The 25,932-nt window shown below is 41.7% G+C and overlaps 1 protein-coding gene across 2 annotated transcripts in view; it reads left to right on the forward strand.

Moving 5' to 3' along the window:
• Window positions 1–24,721: 24,721 nt before the first annotated feature.
• Window positions 24,722–25,932, forward strand: part of LOC140476197 (potassium channel subfamily K member 10-like) — a 43,500-nt gene continuing 42,289 nt past the window's right edge. For both annotated transcript variants that reach the window (XM_072568411.1, XM_072568412.1), the window contains exon 1: window positions 24,722–25,836. In XM_072568411.1, the coding sequence (XP_072424512.1) occupies window positions 25,752–25,836 (85 nt within the window). In that variant the 5' untranslated portion in view covers window positions 24,722–25,751. The remainder of the gene's footprint in view (window positions 25,837–25,932) is intronic.

Here is a 25,932-nt window from a genome sequence, read left to right on the forward strand (position 1 = left end):
AAACTGAGACTTAATGAAAAAAAATACATGATACAGCCCATGGAACCAGAAGTGAAGCTGAGATTACAAGAAACAAGAATATGGCTACTCAATCTTTGAACTGTTCTGCCTTTCAATAATATCATGGCTAATCTGATTTTAATTTAACTCTACATTCCTGCATGTCCCAAGTAATCTTTCATCCATTTGGCCATCAAGAATCTATCTACTCATGCTTTGAAAATATATAAAGACTGATTGTTGAAGAACTGCAGAAGGAATGCTTAGACTTCTGAAAGTCACTATAAAAGAACAAAAAAGCAAGCCACAGCTGAAGCTCTGGGTACGATACAATGACTGGAGCATTTCTTCTCTTAGCACCTGCCAAAATGAAAACTGTTATGGAACAGAACTAGCACTTTTTCTCCATGTGCAATGACAAAAATATAAAATTGTGATGAATTTTATTAATAGACCAGGGCAGCCAAGTTATAGAGTCATAGAGATGTATAGTACGGAAACAGACCTTTCAGTCCAACTCATCCACGCCAACCAGATACCCGAACCTAATCTAGACCCATTTTCCAGCACTTGGCCCATATCCGTTTAAGCCCTTCAAATACCCATCCAGATGCCTTTTAAATGTTGCAATTGTACTGGTCCCCACCACTTCCTCTGGCAGCTTCTTCCATACAGGCACTACCCTCTCTGTGAAAAAGTTGCCTTTTATATCTTCCTCCTCTCACCCTACACCTATGCCCTCTACTTCTGGACTCCCCCACCCCAGAGAAAAGAGTTTGTCTATTTATCCTATCCATGCCGCCTCATGATTTTGTAAACCTCTATAAGGTCACCCCTCAACTTCCAATGCTCCAGGGAAAACAGCCCCAGTCTGTTAAGCCTCTCCCTATAGCTCAAATCCTCCAACTCTGGCAACATCCTTGTAAATCTTTTATGAACCTTTTCAAGTTTCACAACATAGGAAGGAGACCAAAATTGCACGCAATATTCTAAAAATGTCCTGTACAGCTGCAACATGACCCACCAACTGCTATACTCAATGCTCTGACCAGTAAAGGAAAGCATACCAAATGCCTTTTTCTGCGATTCTACTTTCAAGGAGCTATGAACCAGCTTTCTAAGGTCTCTTTGTTCAGCAACACTCCCTAGGACCTTACTATTAAGTGTATAAGTCCTGCTAAGATTTGCTTTCCCAAAATGCAGCACCTCGAATTTATCTAAATTAAACTCCATCTGCCACTCCTCAGCCCCTTGGCTCATCTGATCAAGATCCTGTTGTATTCGGAGATAACCTTCTTCACTGTCCACTACACCTCCAATTTTGGTGTCATCTGCAAACTTACTAACTATTCCTCCAATGTTCATATCCAAATCAATTATATAAGTGACGAAAAATAGTGGACCCAGCACCGATCCTTGTGGCACTCCACTGGTCACAGGCCTCCAGTCTGTAAAACAACCCTCCACCACCACCCTCTGTCTTCTACCTTTGAGCCAGTTCTGTATCCAAATGGCTAGTTCTCTCTGTATTCCATGAGATTTAACCTTGCTAAATAGTGTCCCATGGGGAACCTTGTTGAACACCTTACTGAAGTCCATATAGATCACATCTGACGCTCTGTCCTCATTAATCCCGTTTGTTATTTTTTCAAAAAACTCAATTAAGTTTGTCAGACATAATTTCCCATTCACAAAGCCATGTTGACTATCCCTAATCAGTCCTTACTATTCCAAACACATGTCAGTCCTGTCCCTCAGGATTCTGTCCAACAACTTGCCCAACACCGATGTCAGCTCACCGGCCAATAGTTCCCTGGCTTGTCCTTACCACCTTTCTTAAATAATGGTACCACGTTAGCCAACCTCCAGTCTTCCGGCACCTCACCTGTGACTATCGATGATACAAATATCTCCGCAAGGGGCCGAGCAATTATTTTCCTAGTTTCCCACAGAATAGACCTGATCAGGTCCTGGGAATGTATCCACCTTTATGCATTTCAAAACATCCAGCACTTCCTCCTCTGTAATATGGACATTTTTGAAGATGTCACCATCTATTTCCCCACATTCTGTACCTTCCATGTCCTTCTCCACAGTAAACACTGATACAAAATACTCATTTAGTATCTCCCCCATCTCCTGCGGCTCCACACAAAGGCTGCCTTGCTGATCTTTGAGGGGCCCTATTCTCTCCCTGGTTACCCTTTTGTCCTTAATGTATTTGTAAAAACCCTTTGGATTCTTCTTAACCCTATTTGCTAAAGCTATCTCATGTCTCCTTTTTGCCCTCCTGATTTCCCTCTTAAATATACTCCTACTGCATTTATACTCTTCTGAGGATTCACTCAATCTCTCCTGTCTATACCTGACATATGCTTCCTTCTTTTTCTTAACCAAACCCTCAAATTCTCTAGTCATCCAGCATTCCCTACACTTAGCAGCCTTTCCTTTCACCCTAACAGAAATATAATGTCTCCGGACCCTTGTTATCTCATTTCTGAAGGCTTCCCAATTTCCAGCTGCGAACCCAATCTATTTTTGAACGTTCTTGCGTAATACTGTCAAAATGGATAGCTATACTTTTATAATTGTTTTAGAGAAACTTTTTCAAAGTTTATTCCACCTTAAATTGCTCCAAATAGCAGGAAAAAAAGAAGTGGACTTGAGAACGTTTAAAGGTCTTGAAGGCATATTTTAAGCGTGTTCAATATTAGGGTGCAACATGAAATAGAGACAATTGGTAAGTATGTGACTGCATTAAAACAGCTCACTGAATTCTGTGAATTTATGAAATTAAAGGATGATCTAATTAAGGATAGGATTGAATGATGTGTAAGAGCTCTGACAAAGAGAACAGACCTCCTGAGAGAGGAGAAGCTTATTCTCAGGAAATCAATGTATATTTTGAAAAAGTGCTGAGGTTGTAAACCAGCAAGTAGAGCATATTCATGACAGAACAGAACAAGCCTTGCAATACGCAGACAGAAATTACATGCCAAGGGGCTAAATAATCATGGACAAAGGGCAAATTGCAAATTATTGTAGAAAACATTAAACAAGGGAAATGAAGGCATGCCCTGTTTACAAGAAGCCAAATCATTTTTCACATGACTGTATGGATAGAAGAAAGCACAACAAACAAGTACAGAAAGCATCTCGAGCAATAGGAGCTGAATGTTCTGACAAATCACTCGACACCATAAAATAGGTTGGTTCTGTCAGGCGCTAAATGATTTGTGACTTTGAAATAATGACTGTTAACATAAAGTGTCAGATAGACACTGGTGCATCATTTTTCCTTTATTCACTTGTAAGATATGATGTATCTGGCTGACCAACATTTATTGCCCACTCTAGTTACCTTTGAGAAAGTGGTGGTGAGCTGCATTCTTGAACCATTACCGACAATTGCTGTAGGTAGGCCCACAATGCTGTTAGGGAGGGAATTCCAGGATTTTGATCCAGCGACAGTGAAGGAACAGCAAGATACCATGTCACAATGGTAAGTGATTTGGAGGGGATATGGCAGGTGCTGCTGCCTTTGCCTTTCTTGATTGAAGTGGTCATAGTTATGGAAGGTGCTGTCTAAGGATCTTTGGTGAATTTCTGCAATATATCTGCAGAAGGCAGTATGCACTGCTACTACTGAGTATTGATGTTGGATGGAGTGGATGTTTGTGTAGATAATACAACATTTGCAAAATGTATCAATGTGATCATCCCAAAAGTATATTTGAATCTATACGATGGCACCATACTCTTTCCAAAAGTGGAAAGTATTCTGAGAGCCAAATGCAGTAACAAGATCTGGATTTCCAGATCATAGACCAAGATCGATCTTACTCAAGATATATCAGACAAAAACCGCTCACCTCATCTGGAACAAGGCTAGAAACATTGAAAATGAGAAAAGGAATAGGCCACTCAAATCTTTGAGCCTGTCCTATGACTCAATATGATCAAGGCTGATCATTCAACTGAGTACCCCATTCCTCCTATACCCTTTGAAGAACTATATCTAACTCCTTCTCAAGAATTCCATAGGCTCACATCTCTCTGAGTGAAGTGATTTATTCTTATCTCAGTCTAAATAGCCCACTCATATCATTAAAATGTGACCTCTGGTTCTGGACTGTCACCTTCCTGTGTTTACCCTGTCTGGTCCTGTCAGAATTTTTCTGTGTGATCCCCCTCATTCTTCTAAATTCCAATAAATAGAGTTTTAACCAATTCAGTATCTTTATACATCAGTTCTGCCATCCCAGGAATCTTTCTAGTAAACCTTCATTGCTCCCCCTCCATAACCAGAAAAGCCTTCCTCAGATAAGGAGACCGAAGCGGCTCGCAACTGTGTATTGTGATGACAGTAAGACAGCACTTGGATCAGCCCTAGTCATCAAGGTCAAGTGGTTGTATTTGCAACCAAGGCATGAACACAAATGGAATGATGTGAAGCTCCAATCAAGAAAGAATGCTGCTTGGTCATTGTCTATGTTCGTGAACATTTTCATCGGCACCTATTTGAAATAAACAAAGTCATAGTCTGGATAAGAGACAAGTCACTGTTAGCTGTTACTATTCACTTCAAAGCATTTGTAAAGACATTACACCAGTTATGGAGTTGCCATCTGGACTTGATACATAAGCAAGAGTAGTATATCACTGATGTGGCTGTTGAGGCCAGAATTCCCTTTGGGGAAGTTAGAAGATACAATAGAATGTGAAATCCCCCATATCCAATGTGAAACAGCAGCTCACTATGCTGTGGAAGTCATAAACCCAGCAGAGTATTGAATATTACAGACAAACCCTTGTCAATCAAGCAGACTACCCTAAAAATGCAGCTCTCCAAGCAGTGCACGGCGATATGATAAAAGAGCATCATGTACATACAGAAATGAATTGACAGACTAAGATGGCATATTGTACAAGGAAATATAATAATTATCTCTAAGGAGTTGAGAGGAAAGATGGTGAAGTATACCAATACAAGCCACCAAGGAATTGCATCAAGTCTGAGGAAGACAACCAAAGTGCTCCACTGGCCAAACAAGAGCAATAAAATCAAGGAAAATGTTGAGCCACTGATAGCACACAAAATCCCAAACAGAGCATAGGTGAGGTTCCAAGTAGACTTCTTATTTCTTGAAGGAACTGATTATCATGGCACAGTTGACTACTATTCTTAGTACAGTATTGGAATGTAGACCAGCTGACTTCCACAATAATCAGTGAAATTATGGAATGCCTGGAAGCATATTTTGGTCATTGCAAACATATGAACAATGAGAAGGAGTATGCCATTTGGCCCCTCAAGCCTGCTCCAATATTCAATAAGGGGTAATTCAGTGGTTAGCATTGCTGCCTCATACCACCAGGGAGCCAGGTTTGATTCCACCCTTGGGTGACTGACTGCATGGAGTTTGCACATTCTCCCCATGTCTGTGTGGGTTTCTTCCGGGTGTTCTGGTTTCCTCCCACAGTCCAAAGCTGTGCTGGTTAAGTGGATTGGCCATGCTAAATTGTCCAGGGATGTGTTAGGTGGATTAGCTATGGGAAATGCACGGTTACAGCATAGCGTATGGTATGAGTCTGAGTGGGATGCTCTTCGGAGAGTTGGTGTGGACTGGTTGGACCAAATGGCCTGTTTCCACACTGTAGGGATTCTATGAGTATCATGGCTCATCTTATTGTATCACAAATTCATGTCCCACCTACCCCAATGGTCTTTCACTCATTTGCTTTACAAGAATCTGTTTACCTCTGCCTTCAAAATATTCAAAGAGTTTGTTTCCATCAGCTGTTCAGAAAGTGTTTCATGGGGTCACGTTACTTTGAGGGAAATAAAATTGCCTCATCTCTGATTTAAATGTATGAAGTCTGATTTTTAAACCTCCAGTGAATACAAGCCTAGCCCGTCTAACTTTGCTTCATAAGACAACCTGCTCATTCCATGTATTAATCTGGTAAACCCTCTCTGAACTGTGTCCAACACATTTAAGTCCTTCCTTCTAAAAGGTACCCAATACTGTACATGCCCTCCAGATGTGGTCTCACTAGTGACCTGTAAAACTGAAGCATAATCCCATTTCCTCTGAATGCAATTCCCCTCGCAATAAATTATAACATTGCAATAGCTTTCCTAAACATTTGCTGTATTTTCATACAAACTTTTCATGATTTATGCTCTAGGACACCAGATCCCTCTGCATCTCAGGCCCTGCAATCTCTCACCATTTAGATAAATGCTTCTTTTTTATTCTTTCTGCCAATTTCGCATTTTCCCACACATTATATGCCATTTACCAGATCTTTACCAATTCACATAACCTATAATATCTTTCTGTAACCTATATATATATCCTCTTCACAACTTACTTCCTTACCTATCTCTGTGTTGTCACCAGATTTGACAACTTTAGGTTCTGTCCTTTCATCAATCATTTATAGAAACTTGCAAAACAATTGAGGTCCCAGCACTGATCCATGTGGCACATCATACATTACATCTTGCCAATGTTTATGTTTACCTTCTATTTCCTGCTAGCCAGTCAATCACCCATTCATACCAGGACACTAACTCCTTCACTGTAAGTTTTATTTTCTGCAATCAAAGGTTGCTTGATTTGACACTTTATCAAATTCCTCTGGAAATGAAAATAAAGTCAATCAACCAGCTCCTCTTAATTCAGAGAGCATATTTCTTCCTCAAGGAACTTCAATTGATGGGTTAAACATGACTTTTCTTTCACAAAGCTATATTCATTCTTCCTAATTGCCTTAAATCTAAATGCCTTCCTATAAATCCTTTAACATTAGCTTCTAAATTTTTCCCTACGACAGATGTTCTGTCTCCTGCCAGTTTGATTTATAAGACTTTTATTCGCCATCTTCCAACCTGATAGCACCTTCTCCAAATCAAGAGAGTTTTGGAAAATTAAAACCAATTTAAAAATTACAATGGTGCATCAACTATCTCATTAGATAGCTCATTTAGAACCCTGGGATGCAGTCAATCAAGATGAAAACACATCACAGCCCACAGCTCAGACAATTTACTCAGTACCTCTTCTCCTGTGATTGTTATTTTCCTAAGTTCCTCCCTTACTTTCAATTCCTGATTTATAGCTACTTCTAGTATATTACTTGTACCATTGCAGTAGATTTATTTAACAAAATAATCCCAGGAACCTCAAAGTACAGGTCATTGTTTATTGAGAAAACATTTGGGAGAGATTACCTGATAAATTAGTTTTGAGGTAGCATTCTAACAAGAATCTATCAGATATTTATATATTGTATGGTGCTCAGTTGTTAGTACTACTGCCTCACAGCACCGGGACCGAAGTTCTATTCCACTCTCGGGCAACCGTCTGTGGAGTTTGCACATTTTCCCTGTGTCAGCATGGGTTCCCTGTGGGTGCTCTGGTTTCCTCCCACAGTACAAAGATGTGCAGGTTGGATGGATTGGCGATGCTAAATTGCCTATAGTGTCCTTGGATGTGCAGGCTAGGTAGATTAGCCATGGGGAATGCAGGGTTATAGGAATAGTGTATGAGTCTGGGTGGGATGTTCTTTGGAGGGTCAGTGTGGACTCAGTGGGCTGAATGCCTTGCTTCCACACTGTCGGGAATCTATGAGTTAAGTCATGTAGACAGTATGTTACTCAAATTTCTTATAGCTTAATGCATAGTGGTCTACCTCACTATGTTATAAAACAGGTAAACAGAACACTGTTTTGAAATAAATGACTATGAATACAGAAATAGTTACAAATTAATTATTTGTTTCAGCTATTTATAAACCACATAAACCTCTAAACCAAACTTAAAATAAATGATATTTAAAAAATGTAAGTTACAGTTTATGTCGCAGACAAAAAACACTAATGTCATTTTGCACCCAAATGGCTCTTCCAATAAGAAAGGTAGTGAAACCAATAGCTGAATTAGTAATAAGCATGAGTGACAAAATCAAGGTGTAATGGCAGACAGACAAATATTTTAACAAGTCTGCCAAATTACTGTTCCTGAATAAGGGCTCCTGCCCGAAACATCGATTTTCCTGCTCCTCGGACGCTGCCTGACCTGCTGTGCTTTCCCAGCACCACTCTAATCTTGAAATTATTATCAGAGTTGAGCACTGGGGAACCAGAGTTGAGAGTGTGTTGCTGGAAAACACAGCAGGTCAGGCAGCATTCAAGGAGCAGGAAAATCGACATTTCGGGCTGGAGCCCTTCATCAGGAATGAGCGCAGCAGATCATTGGAGAGCCAGTCAGGGTACAAATGCTATCAATAAAAATTAGACCCGGATGGCAGCTTTGGACATTCATAGAGCAGTTGTCACCTCAATTGTACATTGTGAGCAACTGGCTACCTGTCATAATTACAGGTTAGTACACAGAAATATCAAAGCTGTGTTTCAGCACATGTGGCCAATCAGGAAGATGCTTTGCCTTATGTGTGGGAAATCATGTCTCACTAACTTGTACAATTTTTTGAGGAAGCGACAAAGAAGATTGATCAAGGAAGAGCACTAGATGTTGTCTATTTGGACTTCAGAAAGCTGTTCAGCAAGGTTCTGCAAGGTAGACCAGTTAGCAAGGTTTGGTCGCATGGAATCCAGGGGGAGCTAGCCAACTGAATACAAAATTAGCTTGAAGGTTGGAGACAGAGAGTGGAAGTGGAGGGTTGTTTTTCAGACTGGATGCCTGTGACCAGTGATGTGCTACAAGGATTGGTTAAATGAAAAATTAATTATTTTTAAAACTGATTTAATGTGAATTTAATATGATTAGTGAGTTTTCAGATGACACCAAAATTACTTATGTAGTGGACAGTAAAGAAGGTTATCTTGGTTACAACAGAACCTTGATCAGATGGGCCAATGGACTGAGGAGTGGCAGATGGAGTATAATTTCGATAAATGTGAGGTGTTGCATTTTGCAAAGCAAGGTTAAGGCAGAACTTATACAATTAATGGGGGGGGCCTGGGGTATATTGTCGAACAAAGAGTCCTAGGGGGTAGGTGCACTGATCCTTGGAAGTGGAGCTGTGGGTAGATAGGGTGGTAACGAAGGTGTCTGGCACACTTGCATTGAGTACAGGATATCATGTATAGGACATTGGTGAGGCCAGTTTTGGAATACTGTGTTCAATTCTGGTCTCCCTGCTATTGGAAAGACGTTGTTGAACTTGAAATGGTTCAGGAAAGATTTACAAGGATGTTGCCAGGATTGGAGAATTGCGTCTAGAAGGACAGGCTGAATAGGTTGGGGTTGTTTTCCCTGGAATATCAGAGGTGCAGGAGTGATGTTAAAGAGGTTTATAAAATAATGAGGGGCATGCATAGGTGAGTATCCAAGTTTTTTTTCCCAGTGTAGGGGAGTCCAAAGCTAGAGGATATAGGTTTAAGGTGAGAGAGGAAAGACTTAAAAGGGACCTGAGGGGTAGCTTTTTCACAGAGAGGGGGTGTGCGTTGAGCTGCAGAGGAAGTGGTGGAGGTGGGAACAATTATGACATTTAAAAGGCACCTGGATGGGTTCATGAATGGGAAGGGTTCAAATGCTGGGAAATGTGACTAGATCGGTTTAGGGTATCTGGTCAACATGGCTGATTTGCACTGAAAGGTCTGTCTCCCTATTGCACAACTCTATGACTCTATGATTGAGTGTTTTTATTTGTATGTCTTTAAAAAGTGAGGAATTAACTGTTTTAAGAAGTAACTGTTTTAAAACCAATGTTTGAAAAAGTTGCTGGAGCTTTGAAAGCAAGTGATCTGACATTCATGGCAGGCATGTCAACAGCTGTTTGAATAAGTATTAATTGAAATTCGAATTGTACACGATCTAGAGCCAAGTATGAGTACCGATGCAGTTCTTATTTGCAGTCAGAAATTGATTGGTCTGTGGACTGACAGAGGCTTTTGCTTGCCAGCAACTGTTTGATTGGACAATTGGACCCCAGGCATCTGAGCAGCTTGGAGTAGAAATCAAGTTACAGAGACAGAGACAAAGAAGTGTGCCGATCTTTTTCCAGCCCAGAACTAACTGCCTGTTCTCTGCAGTCAGAACTCAGTTCAACCCGAGAAAAAAAATAATTACCTTTCCTGCGACCAAAAGTGCTGAAGATCACAGCGGGTCAGGCAGCATCCATGCTGAGAAACCAAGGTAACGTTTCGAGTCTAAATGATCTTCATTACTTCACCTAGACTTGAAATGTTAATTTGCCTTCTTTTCATGGATGCTGCCCGACCCGCTGTGATCCCTAGCATTCTTTTTGTTTTCAGTTCAGATTTGAGGTGGGTTCTTTATGCAGAGAGTTGTGAGAACATGGAATGCGTTGCCAGCAGCAGTTGTGGAAGCGAGGTCATTGGGGATATTTAAGAGACTGCTGGACATGCATATGGTCACAGAAATTTGAGGGTTCGTACATTAGGTTTACCTTACATGAGAATCAATGGTCGGCACAACATCGTGGGCTGAAGGGCCTGTTCTGTGCTGTACTGTTCTATGTTCTATTCAAGCATTTGCAATTATTTGCTCCTACTTTGCCTGTAACAGTTATTGTAAACTATGACAGTTGAAATGATAAATCAGATGTTTTTGAAGTGAATGAATTACTCTGTAATTCCGAAAAACTTATGGAAGCATGAAGAAAAAGTGAACAACAAGGAGTTTGGACAGCTAAAAAAAAGTACCATTTCAACATGTGAACCGGAAAGTAAAAACCGCAGAACTGACCTTTCAGGATTTTTTAAACTCTGTCAATAATCTACTTACGTGTGTGTGTGTGTGTGTGTGTGACAGAAAGAGTTTAGCAGGGGATTAGAATTTTAGTCTGTAGTCTCATGTGCAAATGGTATATAATTGTTTACCTGTAGCTATACTTTAATTACTTATAATAAATACTAATTATTGTTCAGGACAGGAACAGTTACTTTTAATTAATAATAATTGTTGTTCAGGACAGGAACATGATCCATGCTTTCTACATTGGTCTAAAAGTCAAGTAAATTGGAGTACTGTTTGCACTTTTTAAAAGAAATTAACATTTGGCGCAACTTCAGGAATAGTGAATCTTAATTTACGGTGGGCTACCCTAGTGGATTTTAACAGTGTGAACTCACCAGTTGGACAGACCACAGATCAGCCATTGGTCCCAAAGATTCATAGCTCCTCTACAATGGAATTTGAACAACAGATACTACCACATCAACAAGTGACACAGGAAAAACATATTCTGGAAGGGGAATAACATTCAGATAAACAGCCAGTATCAATGCACGTGTGTCAATCAGAGATTTAAAGATGATGTGTGCATTGCACGTGCAGAGGCCAATGAGAATAACAAAATAGTGATGCATGCAAACAGGTATGTGCATAGTATATAAGTTAGGTCACTCACAATGTAAATGTTTTTTTATTCTTTCTGTATGAACGGAGAGATGTTTAGATTCAATAGTATACCAATTTGCTTCCTGGTTTGCCATGGTCATATAACCTCTACCATGAGGCACTGATTGCATCCAATTTACTGTTAGTTGAATAAAGACAATGTAAAAGCCATACTCTGAACCGTGAGCTTGTAACAGACTAGATTATGTCTTAAATACAAGGACATGCCTTATGCAATGCTAAGTCTCATCCTGAGAATTCACACAGTGTTAGGAGTTCAGGGTAAGGATGAAAATATGCTGATCACTTAATCCTACCAGAAACAGCAAGAAGCAAGTACAGCTGCATATATACAGTAAAAAAATCTTTGTTAAATATATTACATAACTGCTGAACTTGCTCAGAAAAGTGTTCATAAAGTTACTCTACGCATACTCAGCTGATGCAAATCTCTTCTGTCTGTGATGTTGATGGAGAGTAAATATTGCCCAGGACAACACAGATACATTCTCTGCTATTTGAAATCAGGAAGAAGCTTCAGTTGAATGTCTCATCCAAAAGTTAGCATTCTGTCAGTGTAGGGCACCCTCAGTATTGCATTGGAGTGTTATTCCCCCAAGCTCTAAAGTGTGACTTTCAACCTGTATCTTGGGATTCAGAGGTGAGAATGATACCAGTTCAGCTACAGTTGAATTGGATTGTAGGAAAGACAAAGAAGTACAAGTGTATTTAGGAAGGCAATTTTATGACACAAAAATAGCAGAAACTGCTTCTCCCCAATTTTTTTGTCACAAAATGTTGACGGTTCTGACATGCAACAAAATAGGACCATAAGAAATAGGAACAGAAATCGGCTACTTGGACCTTCAATTCTACTGCTCCATTCAATAAGATCATGGATGAACCAACATTCCTCGTGTCCACTTTTGTGCCTTTTCCCCGTAACCCTTGATTCCCTTACTGTTGAAGAAATGATCTACCTTATCAAGCCCCTTTAGAATCCTATAAGTTTCAATGGGGTCACTTCTCATTTTTCTAAACTCCAGCAAGTAGAGTCCCAACCTGTTCAGCCTTTGATCACAAGACAATCTCTCCATACCAGGAATCATCCCATTGAACCTTCTCTGAACTGCTTCCAATGAAATATATATTTCTGAAAATAAGGGGTCCAAAACTACTCACAGCGCTGCAGATGTGGTCTTACCAGAATCTCATACTGTTGAAGGAAGACCTCCCTACTCTAATACTCCAACCCCCTTTAAAGAGCCAACATTCCATTAGCTTTCCTGATTACCTATTGTACCTGTGTGTCAGCTTTCTGTGCTTTGTGCACAAGTACTCCCAAGTTCCTTTGTGTTGCAGTGCATTGCAGTTTATTTCCATTTATATGTTACCCTGTTATTTTGTTCTTCCTTCCAAAATAAACAGTTTCACATGTTGTACTGCATTTGCCAACTTTTGTCCACTTATGGAAGCTAGCAATATCTCTCTACAAATTATTTGCATTCCTGTCACAACTTGTCTTTCTACTTGGTTCTGTGTTGTCTGCAAATTTAGTTACAGTTCATATGCCTTCTTCCTCCAAATCATTAATATATATTGTAAACGGTTGTGGTCCCAGCACTGTTTCTTGTGGAACCCCAATGGTTACAGGTTGCCAACCTGAAAAAGAGCTCCTGATCCCCATTCATGGTTTCCTGCCCATTAGCCATTTTTCTATCTGCCAATATACTACCTCTAATATCATGGTTTCTTATCATATGACTTCTGTGAGGTATGTTATTGAATGCCTTTTGGAAGTCCAAATACAACATGACTACTATCCATCTGGCTGAGGCTTCCTCAAAAAAACTGCTAATAAATGAGTCAGATATGATTTCCCTTTCATGAAGTCAAGCTGACACTGCTTGATTAGGTTATGATTTTCCAAATGTAGTGCTATTACTTCCTTAATAATTGATTCCAATACTTTTCCAACAATAGATATTTCTATTGGCATATAATTGGCATATAGTTACCCACATTTTGCCTCCCTCCCTTTTTGAATGGGGATGTCACATTGGCAGTTTTCCAGCTCTCCAGTTCTCCAGAATTCAAGGAGTTTTGGAAAATTACAACTACTGTATGTATTATTTTTATAGCTGCTTCTTTTAGGATCCTAGGATACAAGCCATCAGAGTCAGGGGACTTATTTACCTTTAGTCCAATTAGTTTGTCTAATATACTTCTCCAGTGATGTTGACGTACTTAATTCTTCCCCTGATTTCTTTAATATTGATGGGGTTTTTGAAGTATCATCCACCATAGAAACAATTTAAAATATATGTTTAAAATGGGATGAGGTTTCACCCACAACGACAATAATATGTTTTGCACAAAAATTAAATGAGTGTCTGAAAATAAATATTATAAAGGAAAGCTGGAGAAGGGATTGAAGTGAATAAGTCACTCAAGAGGTAGCATTGGCACAGGCATAAAGTGTCAAATGGCCATTTTCAGTGTTGTAATTTGTGTAATTTGTTATTAGGAATGAGATAGAGGTTGTATTTGCATGCCAACTGTAATGCCAGAACCAAATACTTTATGGTTTAAACCTAATTATAATGCAGTCATCATCTAATGTCAATGGAAGAATGCCAACAATGGAAAGCAGAGCCAAATCTAGGGTTAAATTGGAATGAAATATTCAAGAGAAGGATCTTACACTGCTTTGTTTCAAAATCATATCCATCCATAACCCTTGAATTGTCAGATATGGGTGTGGTTTTCCAGATTTCCACATGAGTCGATAATCCTGTATCTGTTCACCTCAGCAAAATGGCAGGCTGATGTGCAGCAAACATCAGTCCACTAGTTTAATTTATCGCCATTATAGATATATAGTAAATGCAATTATTTCAATTAATTCAAGTACTAGATCAAAAATAGGTTTGATAATATATTAATACACTTCAATGTAGCAAAGCATATGATTTCTAAAAAAAAATTCATTGAAATTAAATGAAGAATTTAGGGTGTATGATACATGTACACATTCATGTGAATACTTTAGCCCATAGTTATTCCATTCAAGCACCTAAAGCGCTCTGCTAGGAGGCGTCCAGTCTCCCCAATGTAGAGGAGACCGCATCGGGAGCAACGGATACAATAAATGATATTGATGGATGTGTAGGTAGAACTTTGGTGGATGTGAAAGGCTTCTTTAAGGCCTTGGATGGAGGTGAGGAAGGAGGTGTGGGCGCAGATTTTGCAATTCCTGCGGTGGCAGGGGAAGGTGCCAGGACGGGAGGTGGGTTGCAGGGGGAGGCGTGAATCTGACCAGGTAGTCACAGAGGGAACGGTCTTTGTGGAAGGTGGAAAGGGGTGGGAAGGAAATATATCCCTAGTGGTGGGGTCCATTTGGCGGTGGCAGAAATGTCGGCGGATGATTTGGTTTATGCGTAGGTTGGTAGGGTGGAAGGTTAGCACCAGGGGCATTCTGTCCTTGTTACGGTTGAAGGGGTGGAGTCTAGCAGAGGCATTGAGTATTAGGAAGGAGGGCGATTATGCTCGAACTGTGTAAAATGTTGGTTAGACCATATTTAGAGTATTGTGTGCAGTTCTGGGATCCACATTATAGGAGGGATATGATTTCACTGGAAAAGGTGCTGAGAAAATTTATCGGGACATGTACATGGACAAAATCTTAGACATCTACAGCATAGAAAAATGCCCTTTGGCTCATTGACTCTGTGCCAGTCAAAAATAGCCACTTAACTATTAGAAATTGCAGGAGAAATTCAGCAGGTTGAGCAGCATCAGTGGAAACAGTGAGGTCTGCAGATGCTGGAGATCAGTGTTGAGAGCGTGTTGCTGGAAAAGCACAGCAGTTCAGGCAGCATCCTAGAAGCAGGAAAATTGACATTTGGGCTGGAGCCCTTCATCAGGAATGGCGTGTTCCAGCAGCACATTCCCAGCATCAGTGGAAAACAAAGGTAGCCAATGTTCTGAGTACAGTGACCCTACTTCTTTCTTCTGTCTACCCTGTCTATGCCCATCATAATTTATACATCTCAATCATGATCCTCTGCTCTAAGGAAAGCAACCTTGGTCTATCCAATCTGTCTTCATGACTAAAGCTCTCCAGTTCAGGGAACATCCCAATAAATCTTATCTTGCTTAGTCTAACATTACCATTAAGTCAGAAACTAACCCTTATTTAATGATGAATATATGAGACCAAACCAGGAGAACACCAGGGATACCAAAGAATCAAATGCCAATCTGGTGAAGCAAAACGTAGGGCTAATGGTGGAAGTGGCATGCTATTAACAGAGCTAAGTGATCCCAAAAGTAATGGACCAGATCAAAACTCTGTAATCCTAAACCTTTAATTGTTAAATTTGATTAACAGTTAAACTAACATGTGGAGGCTCAGCATGTAAGTCCAAATGACAAGGCCAAAGCATTTATATCCATTTTCAATCAAAGGTACCGAGTTGGCAAAGGTACTAAGTCTGACAAAACTTAGCAAATCTGACTCTGGTGTTCTGATGAAGAGTCACCAGACATGAAACATTAACTCTGTTTTCACCTCAAAGATGCTGCTAGACCTTCTGAGTTTCACCAGCAAATTCTGCAGTTGTTTCAGATGTCCAGCAGCCACTGTTCTTTGTTATATGGTATTGAGCTGACAATCCATCTTAATCTCCTCATGAGTTCCCCACCAGCACAGATGCTAGTCTTTATCCAATTATGTTTCTGGATTTCATGTGGTGTAAATTAACTTGGCATCTTTGCTGGTGAGGAACTCATGAGGAGGTTAAAGCTATTTCTGCTTAGCATTCTGGATACAGCAATGACTATGACACTGGCAATAACCAGCTATAGTATTGAAAACTTGTGAATGGGTCTTTGCCAATGCTATCACGTGGCACTAACTCATGAATGACTTACTGACCAATACTGAGATGATTTTCATCCAGACCAATCAACTCATTAAAGCCCTGATCCAAATACTGAGTCACTGCTCTTGAATTCAAGGTGGTATATGCCAAATGTTAGAGGAGTCCTACTAAAATTGAAGCTGATAGGGTGTGCAGCCAGAAGTCGTGGTACACATTGGCACCAACGACATAGGTAGGAAGAGGGGCGGGGAGGTCATTCAAGAGCTCAAGGAGTTAGGCTGGAAGCTAAAAGCTAGGACAGACAGAGTCGTCATCTCTGGGTTGTTGCCGGTGCCACGTGACAGAGAGGCAAAGAATAGAGAGAGAGTGCAGTTGAACACGTGGCTGCAAGGATGGTGTAGGAGGGAGGGCTTCAGATATTTGGACAATTGGACTGCATTCTGGGGAAGGTGGGACCTGTATAAACAGGACGGGTTGCACCTGAACCAGAAGGGCACCAATATCCTGGGGGGTAGGTTTGCTAGCACTCTTCGGGGGGGTTTAAACTAATTTGGCAGGGGGATGGGATCCGGACTTGTAGTCCAGCAAGTAAGCTAGCTGTGTGTCAGGATGTCCAAGACTGTAGGGAGGCTGTGGAGAAGGTAGCACTGACAGGGACTACTTACAGACACAGAGATGGGCTCAAGTGCGTATACTTCAATGCAAGGAGTATCAGAAATAAGGTGGGTGAACTTAAGGCATGGATCGGTACCTGGGACTACGATGTTGTAGCCATCACGGAAACATGGATAGATGAGGGACAGGAATGGCTGTTGGAGGTTCCTGGGTACAGATGTTTCAGTAAGATTAGGGAGGGTGGTAAAAAAGGAGGGGGGGTGGCATTGCTAATTAGAAATGGTATAACGGCTGCAGAAAGGAAGTTTGAGGGGGATCTGCCTCTGGAGGTAGTATGGGCTGAAGTCAGAAATAGGAAAGGTGCAGTCACCTTGTTGGGTGTTTATTATAGGCCCCCCAATAGCAGCAGAGATGTGGAGAAACAGATTGGGAAACAGATTTTGGAAAGGTGCAGAAGCCACAGGGTCGTAGTCATGGGCGACTTCAACTTCCCAAATATTGATTGGAAGCTCTTTAGATCAAGTAGATTGGATGGGGCGGTGTTTGTGCAGTGTGTCCAGGAAGCTTTTCTAACGCAGTATGTAGATTGTCCAACCAGAGGGGAGGCCATATTGGATTTGGTACTCGGTAACGAACCGGGACAAGTGGTGGGCTTGTTAGTGGGTGAACATTTTGGTGATGGCGACCACAATTCTGTGACTTTCACCTTGGTTATGGAGAGAGATAGGTGCGCACAACAAGGAAGTTTCTACAATTGGGGGAAGGGAAATTACGATGCTGTAAGACAGGATTTGAGGAGCATACGTTGGGAGCATAGGCTGTCAGGGAAGGATGTGGTGGAAATGTGGGACTTTTTCAAGGAGCAGATACGACGTGTCCTTGATATGTATGTACCGATCAGGCAGGAAAGAAATGGTCGTGTGAGGGAGCCTTGGTTGACGAGGGAGGTTGAATGTCTAGTAAAGAGGAAGAAGGAGGCTTACATAAGGTTGAGGAAACAAGGTTCAGACAGAGCAGTGGAGGGATACAGGATAGCCAGAAGGGACCTGAAGAAAGGGATTAGGAGAGCTAAGAGAGGGCATGAAAAATCCCTGGCGGATAGGATCAAGGATAACCCCAAGGCATTCTATGCGTATGTGAGAAACCTGAGAATGACGAGAACGAGGGTAGGTCCGATCAAGGACAGTGGTGGGAGACTGTGTATTGAGTCGGAAGAGATAGGAGAGGTCTTGAACAAGTACTTCTCTTCAGTATTTACGAACGAGAGGGACTGTATTGTTGAAGAGGAGAGTGTGAAACGGACTGATAAGCTAGAAGAGATATCTGTTAGGAAGGAAGATGTGTTGGACATTTTGAACAACTTGAGGATAGACAAGTCCCCCGGGCCTGACGGGATATATCCTAGGATTATGTGGGAAGCAAGAGAGGAAATTGCAGTACCGTTGGCAATGATCTTCTCGTCTTCACTGGCAACGGGGGTGGTACCAGGGGACTGGAGAGTAGCGAATGTTGTGCCCCTGTTCAAAAAAGGGAATAGAGATAACCCCGGGAATTACAGGCCAGTTAGTCTTACTTCTGTGGTAGGCAAAGTAATGGAAAGGGTACTGAGGGATAGGATTTACGAGTATCTGGAACGGCACTGCTTGATTAGGGACAGCCAGCACGGATTTGTGAAGGGTAGGTCTTGCCTTACAAGTCTTATTGAATTCTTCGAGGAGGTGACCAAGCATGTGGATGAGGGTAGAGCAGTGGATGTAGTGTACATGGATTTTAGTAAGGCATTTGATAAGGTTCCCCATGGTAGGCTTATGCGGAAAGTCAGGAGGCATGGGATAGAGGGAAATTTGGCCAATTGGATAGAAAACTGGCTAACCGGTCGAAGTCAGAGAGTGGTAGTAGATGGTAAATATTCAGCATGGAGTCCAGTTACAAGTGGAGTTCCGCAGGGATCAGTTCTGGGTCCTCTGCTGTTTGTAATTTTTATTAATGACTTAGATGAGGGAGTCGAAGGGTGGGTCAGTAAATTTGCAGATGATACAAAGATAGGTGGAGTTGTGGACAGTGAGGAGGGCTGTTGTCGGCTGCAGAGGGACTTAGATAGGATGCAGAGCTGGGCTGAGGAGTGGCAGATGGAGTTCAACCCTGCCAAGTGTGAAGTTGTCCATTTTGGAAGAACAAATAAGAATGCGGAATACAGGGTTAATGGTAGGGTTCTTGGTCAGGTGGAGGAACAGAGGGATCTTGGGGTCTATGTACATAGATCTTTGAAGGTTGCCACTCAGGTGGATAGAGTTTGTAAGAAGGCCTATGGAGTATTATCGTTCATTAGCAGAGGGATTGAATTCAAGAGTCGTGAGGTGATGTTGCAGCTGTACAGGACTTTGGTTAGGCCACATTTGGAGTACTGTGTGCAGTTCTGGTCGCCTCACTTTAGGAAAGATGTGGAAGCTTTGGAGAGGGTGCAGAGAAGATTTACCAGGATGTTGCCTGGAATGGAGAGTAGGTCGTACGAGGATAGGTTGAGAGTTCTCGGCCTTTTCTCGTTGGAACGGCGAAGGATGAGGGGTGACTTGATAGAGGTTTATAAGATGATCAGAGGAATAGATAGAGTAGACAGTCAGAAACTTTTTCCCCGGGTACAACAGAGTGTTACAAGGGGACATAAATTTAAGGTGAAGGGTGGAAGGTATAGGGGAGATGTCAGGGGTGGGTTCTTCACCCAGAGAGTGGTGGGGGCATGGAATGCGCTGCCCGTGGGAGTGGTAGAGTCAGATTCATTGGCGACCTTTAAGCGGCATTTGGATAGGTACATGGATGGGTGCTTAATCTAGGATAGAAGTTCGGCACAACATCGTGGGCCGAAGGGCCTGTTCTGTGCTGTATTGTTCTATGTTCTATGTTCTATCTATGATAGGAATGTGGGGGAGAACTTTACCTTGCATAAAGGAAAATGCTTCTAGGTATTGCAGATCACAATCTCAGCCCCAGGCAACTTTCTAAGAGTTCTTCAGTGTAGTGCCTCAGGACCAATCATGTTAAGCTGCTTCTTTCAACATAAAATGACAAGTGGGATATTCACTGATGATTGCACTATATTTAGTTCCATTTGCAACTCATATAATGAAATAGTCAATGAACATATGAAAAGTTTGGCCTTATTGAGTTTGAAGTGAAATGTCTCATATAATATTTGCACCAAGTTGTGCCTAGCAAAGACTACCTTCAACAAGAGACTATCCAATCCCACCTCTCCTCCATATTCAATTGCATTATCAACACTGATTCTCCCACTTCTAGGTTCCTGAGTTTCACCAATGATCAGTAATTTAACAGGTTTAACCATATAAATAGTAGAACATAGAACAGTACAGCACAGAACAGGCCCTTCAGCCCACGATGTTGTGCCGACCACTGATCCTCATGTATGCACCCTCAAATTTCTGTGAACATATGCATGTCAAGGAGTTCTCCTAAATGTCCCCAATGACGCACGGCACGGTGGCACAGTGGTTAGCACTGCTGCCTCACAGTGCCAGAGACCCAGGTTCAATTCCCGCCTCAGGCGACTGACTGTGAGGAGTTTGCACGTTCTTCCCATGTTTGCATGGGTTTCCTCCGGGTGCTCCGGTTTCCTCCCACAGTCCAAAGATGTGCAGGTCAGGTGAATTGGCCATGCTAAATTGCCCGTAGTGTTAAGTAAGGGGTAAATGTAGGGGTATCGGGGAGTTGTGCTTCGGTGGGGCAGTGTGGACTTGTTGGGCCGAAGGGCCTGTTTCCACACTGTAAGTAATCTAATCTAAACCCTGCCTCCACAACTGCTGCTGGCAACGCATTCCATGCTCTCACAACTCTCTGTGTAAAGAACCCGCCTCTGACATCCCCTGTATACTCTCCTCCAACCAGCTTAAAACTATGACCACTCGTGTTAGTCATTTCTGCCCTGGGAAATAGTCTCTGGCTATCGACTCTATCTATGCCTCTCAATACCTTGTATACCTCAATTAGGTCCCCTCTTCTCCAATGAAAAAAGCTCAAGCTCAGTCAACCTCTCCTTATAAGATAAGCCCTCCAGTCCAGGCAGCATCCTGGTAAACCTCCTCTGAACCCGCTCCAAAGCATCCACATCTTTCTTATAATAGGGTGACTAGAACTGGACGCAGTATTCCAAGTGCGGTCTAACCAAAGTTTTATAGAGCTGCAACAAGATCTCACGACTCTTAAACTCAACACCCCTGTTAATGAAAGCCAAAACACCACATGCTTTCTTAACAAACCTGTCCACGTGGGTGGCCATTTTAAGGGATCTATGTACCTGCACCCCAAGATCCCTCTGTTCCTCCACACTACCAAGAATCCTATCCTTAATCCTGTACTCAGCTTTCAAATTCGACCTTCCAAAATGCATCATTTCGCATTTATCCAGGTTGAACTCCATCTGCCACCTCTCAGCCCATCTCTCCATCCTGTCAATGTCCCGCTGCAGCCTACAACAGCCCTCTATACTGTCAACAACACCTCCAACCTTTGTGTCATCTGCAAACCTGCTGACCCATCCTTCAATCCCCTCATCCAAGTCATTAATAAAAATTACAAAGAGTAGAGGCCCAAGGACAGAGCCCTGTGGAACACCACTCACCACAGACTTCCAGGTAGAATATTTTCCTTCTACTACCACTCGCTGTCTTCTGTTGGCCAGCCAATTCTGTATCCAGACAGCTATGTTCCCTGAATCCCATTCCTCCTGACCTTCTGAATGAGCCTACCATGGGGAACCTTATCAAATGCCTTGCTAAAGTCCATATACACCACATCCACAGCTCAACCCTCATCAACTTTTCTAGTCACATCTTCAAAGAACTCGATAAGGTTTGCGAGGCATGACCTGCCTCTCACAAAGCTGTGTTGACTGCATTTAATCAAGCCATGCTCTTCCAGATGGTCATAAATCCTATCCCTCAGAATCCTTTCTAACACCTTGCAGATGACAGACGTGAGACTTACTGGTCTGTAATTGCCGGGGATTTCCCTATTTCCTTTCTTGAAGAGAGGAATTGCATTTGCCTCTCTCCAGTCCTCAGGTACAACTCCAGTGGAGAGCGAGAATGAAAAGATCTTCGCAAGTGGCGAAGCAATTGCATTTCTTGTTTCCCAAAGCAGCCGAGGACAAACCTGGCCAGGCCTGGTGACTTGTCAATCTTAATGTTTGACAAAATTTTCAGCACATCAGCTTCCTCTATCTCTATCCATTTCAGCATGCACACCTGCTCTTCAAAGGTTTCATTCACTACAAAGTTTATTTCTTTCGTAAAGACAGAAGCAAAAAACTCATTTAGGGCTTCCCCTACCTCCTCAGACTCCACGCACAAATTCCCTATGCTATCCCTGATCGGGCCTACTCTTTCTTTGACTATTCTCTTATTCCTCACATAAGTGGCTACTTTGAAGCTAGTTATTCTGTGATACCTCACCCAGTGACTCTTTTAACTTTTTCTAACAAAGCACAAATCAGCAGTGTTATGGATTAATACTCAAACTGCCTGGATCAGTGAAGCTCAAACCACATGCAAGAATCTCAACACTATCCAGGTCAAAGAACCCTGCTTAATTTGTACTAACTTGTCATTGATTCCCTCCACCACCATCACCCAGGGACTGCAATGCATGCTATCTAGCAAGATAAAGCAATGCACCAATGCTTCTTTAAAGGCATTTTCCAAATCAATTGCTTCTATCATCTAGAAGGAAAAGGGCAGCATGTGTCCGAAACACCACCACCTGTAACTTCCCCTCAAGTCTATTACCATCCAAATACGAACATGGGAACAGAAGTAAACCATTCAGACCCTTGAGCCTGTTGCACCATTCAGTTAGATAATAGCTGATCTGTGGCATAACTCCATTTACCTGCTTTTGCCCCATATCCCTTCATACCTCATTTGATAAAAAAAATCTAACTCAGATTTAAAATTAACAATAGATCCAATATTTGGTTCCATTTGTGGATGAATGTTCCAAGCATCTACCATCCTTCATGTGTAGAAGTACTTCCTAACATTTCTCCTGTGTGGGCTGACACTAAATCTCAGACTATAACCTTTAGTTCCAGAATCCCCTATTGGTGGGAATACTTTATCTTTAACGACCCTGTCTTTTTCTGTTAATATCTTGAAGACTTTGATCATATCCACCCCTTAACCTTTTAAGCAAGTGCTGGTTGACAGTACATTTGATGATGATCCCTTTTGTAATTGAGAGTTGATTGATTCGGTATTAATTGGCCTGGTTGCATTGATCCTTCTTTTTCTGTACAGGATATATTTAAGCAATTTTCTACATTGTCAGATAGATTCCAGTGTCATAGCTGTGCTAGAGCCATGGCAACTTCTAGAGCACAAGCCTTCAGTTCTATTGCTCAAAGATTGTCAGTACCCATAGCCTATCCAGCATCTAGTGCCTTTGGCTGTTTCTTGATTTCACATACAATAAATTGAAATTTCTGGATACTGGTGTCTGTTATGCTGGGAACATCTGGAGGAGATGGAGGTGGATCATCCACTTGGCACTTCTGGCTGAAGATTGTCACAAATGATTCAGCCTTGGTATTTGTACTGTTGCACTGGGCTCCCCAATCATTGGAGATTGGAATATTTGTGAAGCCTTCTCTAGTGAGTTGTTTCATCATCCATCACAATTCACGTGTAATTGCTACTTGTGCTGTTTGGTATTCAAGTGTTCCTGTGTTGTACGGGGTCCTGTTATAGCTTCAGTTGATTGACACTTCAATTGTGGGCCATCAAAACCAGTAGAATTACATTCAAACATGATCTGAAACCTGATAGGGTTGGCATATCCACCACTCTACCATAACCAACAAGCCAGGAGATTACCTTTGCTTCAATGAAAAGTGAAGGTAGATTTCCTTCCATAAAGAGCATTAATGAAAGGTAAGAGGGGTTTTTTTTACAATAATTGTTTCTCCTAAAACTCAAGTTAATCATTTGCGGTGGGGTACAAACTGAGTTCCCGAAGTATCGTTCTGGATTATTAGGCCAGAAACAATATCTCTATGCTATCCCTTGCCCTGGTGGTTATGGTGGCTGAAATAAAGTTTTGTACATCTGTAAGACAAGACTGTTGGAACAGCAAATGTTGTTTCAAGTTGTATTGCTAGAACAATACAGAAACTAAAATTGACAAAGTACAGGAAGCAGCACATTTCAGGTTTTATGTTGAGGTTTGGTGCATGAAGCTATTGGTTCATTGACATAGGATTGACATAAATCCTAAGAAAGGTATGCTGTACTTTGAAAAAAAAACTTTGCAGGAATCTTCATGCAACCCAGTGGCTACTGCCACATTATATTAGCAAGGCAAAAGTGAGGACCAGAGTTTAGATCAGAGTGGTGCTGGAAAAGCACAGCAGGTCAGGCAGCATCTGATTCCTGATGAAGGGCTTTTACCTGAAACGTCGATTTTCCTGCTCCTCGGATGCTGCCTGACCTGCTGTGCTTTTCCAGCACCACTCTCGTCTAAACATTATGTTAGCAGCGCATCTAGATTAAATATTGTTGATCTTGTTTTGACTGTACCCAGATTATATTTTACTTTATTGCGCACGCCTTACGTTGACAATTTATAAAAGGTTGCATTTATTGACACCTTTTAGAACGGGTCAAATGAACCACGTTGCCAGACCCGCCCAATTTTTTTTACAAACTTTTTGTTGTCTAAGTGGCTGAAAGCACCGCCCTCTCTTTTGTTCCGGCTGTATCCCCGGAAGAGCCGATGGCTCAGTCGGTGTGAGCGGTGGTTGCGGTTGAAGGCACAGTTATTCCGCACAGGTTTCAGAATATCGCGGTGCAGTGCGATGAAGTAATGTAAAATGCAATCAACAGTTGAGCGTATTTGTGACAAACGATCGTGCTCCCTTATTCCTTGTATTAACTTGTAGCCCAGCCACGCCTGGACGTAAACGTGTGCGACGTTTGTCAGCATGATATGCACCAACTGTTTCAACGTGTATTCATTTTCCGGGTCCAATTTACATTTTTAAAAATTATAAAATTCATTTGGTGTTTATATGATAAAAACTTTTCCAGTACAGGCATGTCAGAGGTTCAGTAGCACGATACACATTAAGTAAGACGTGGTCTAATGAAACAAACTGTTGTGTGCGTGTTGTCAACATCTGCATGGTGGAATGATACAACACAACAATCCCACAAAAAGCCAAAGTCATGTTTCTGCATTGATTTTCCAAAGAGATATGAGCACCTACACCCACATCACAACCATTACAGAAGCGACTGTGTAGCGTAAACAATCGCCTTCTGGAAGGAGTCCCTTCCCGTTGGCCGAATATTGACTGTTTATTCCATCTTCCTGTGTGTGGGGAATGTATGATGAGTTGGCTGCCGCCTGCCGCAGGACACCGCCATGTGCCTACAATCCAAGGGTGTCTTCCGACTCACAACTCCACCTAACAACACGACACAGCCATACACAGCATTCATCTCCAGCCAAAAAAAAACAACTCAGTTCAGCCACTCTTCGGAAGCAAGAGCATCGATGGTCTCCACAGACAATATACTTCTGTTTTAATTGCCATATGCGAGGCGGACGCATGCAATTCGTTCTGCACTCTGCAGTGTGAGATCATTCATGCACGAATCCTTTCTGATGTTGCTGAGCCTCAGCCCGGTTTAAGAATTTTGCTTGAATATATGTTTTAGAAATCTAATTTTCCTTTGATCGACTGGCTTGGAATAAAATGCGCTTGTGTGAAATGTTAACTCCAGAGGATGTCCTTTTATCTTAAGTACGCGGATTCCGAGTAACTGACTGCAATTTGCGAATGCAAGGAAAGAAAAGGTTTTGGCGATCTAAGATGAAATTTCCAGTAGAATCATCAAGAAAACACACTAGTTGTGACCCTCCAGGTTCGTAGCTGTATTGAATTTGAGTGTATGTACGTGTGGTATTTTATTCCATGAATTGAACAGTATTTGCCCATAGGGTTAATATTCGGTATATCG

Source organism: Chiloscyllium punctatum, chromosome 4 (genome assembly GCF_047496795.1).
Source record: "Chiloscyllium punctatum isolate Juve2018m chromosome 4, sChiPun1.3, whole genome shotgun sequence".
Taxonomy (NCBI): Eukaryota; Metazoa; Chordata; class Chondrichthyes; order Orectolobiformes; family Hemiscylliidae; genus Chiloscyllium; species Chiloscyllium punctatum.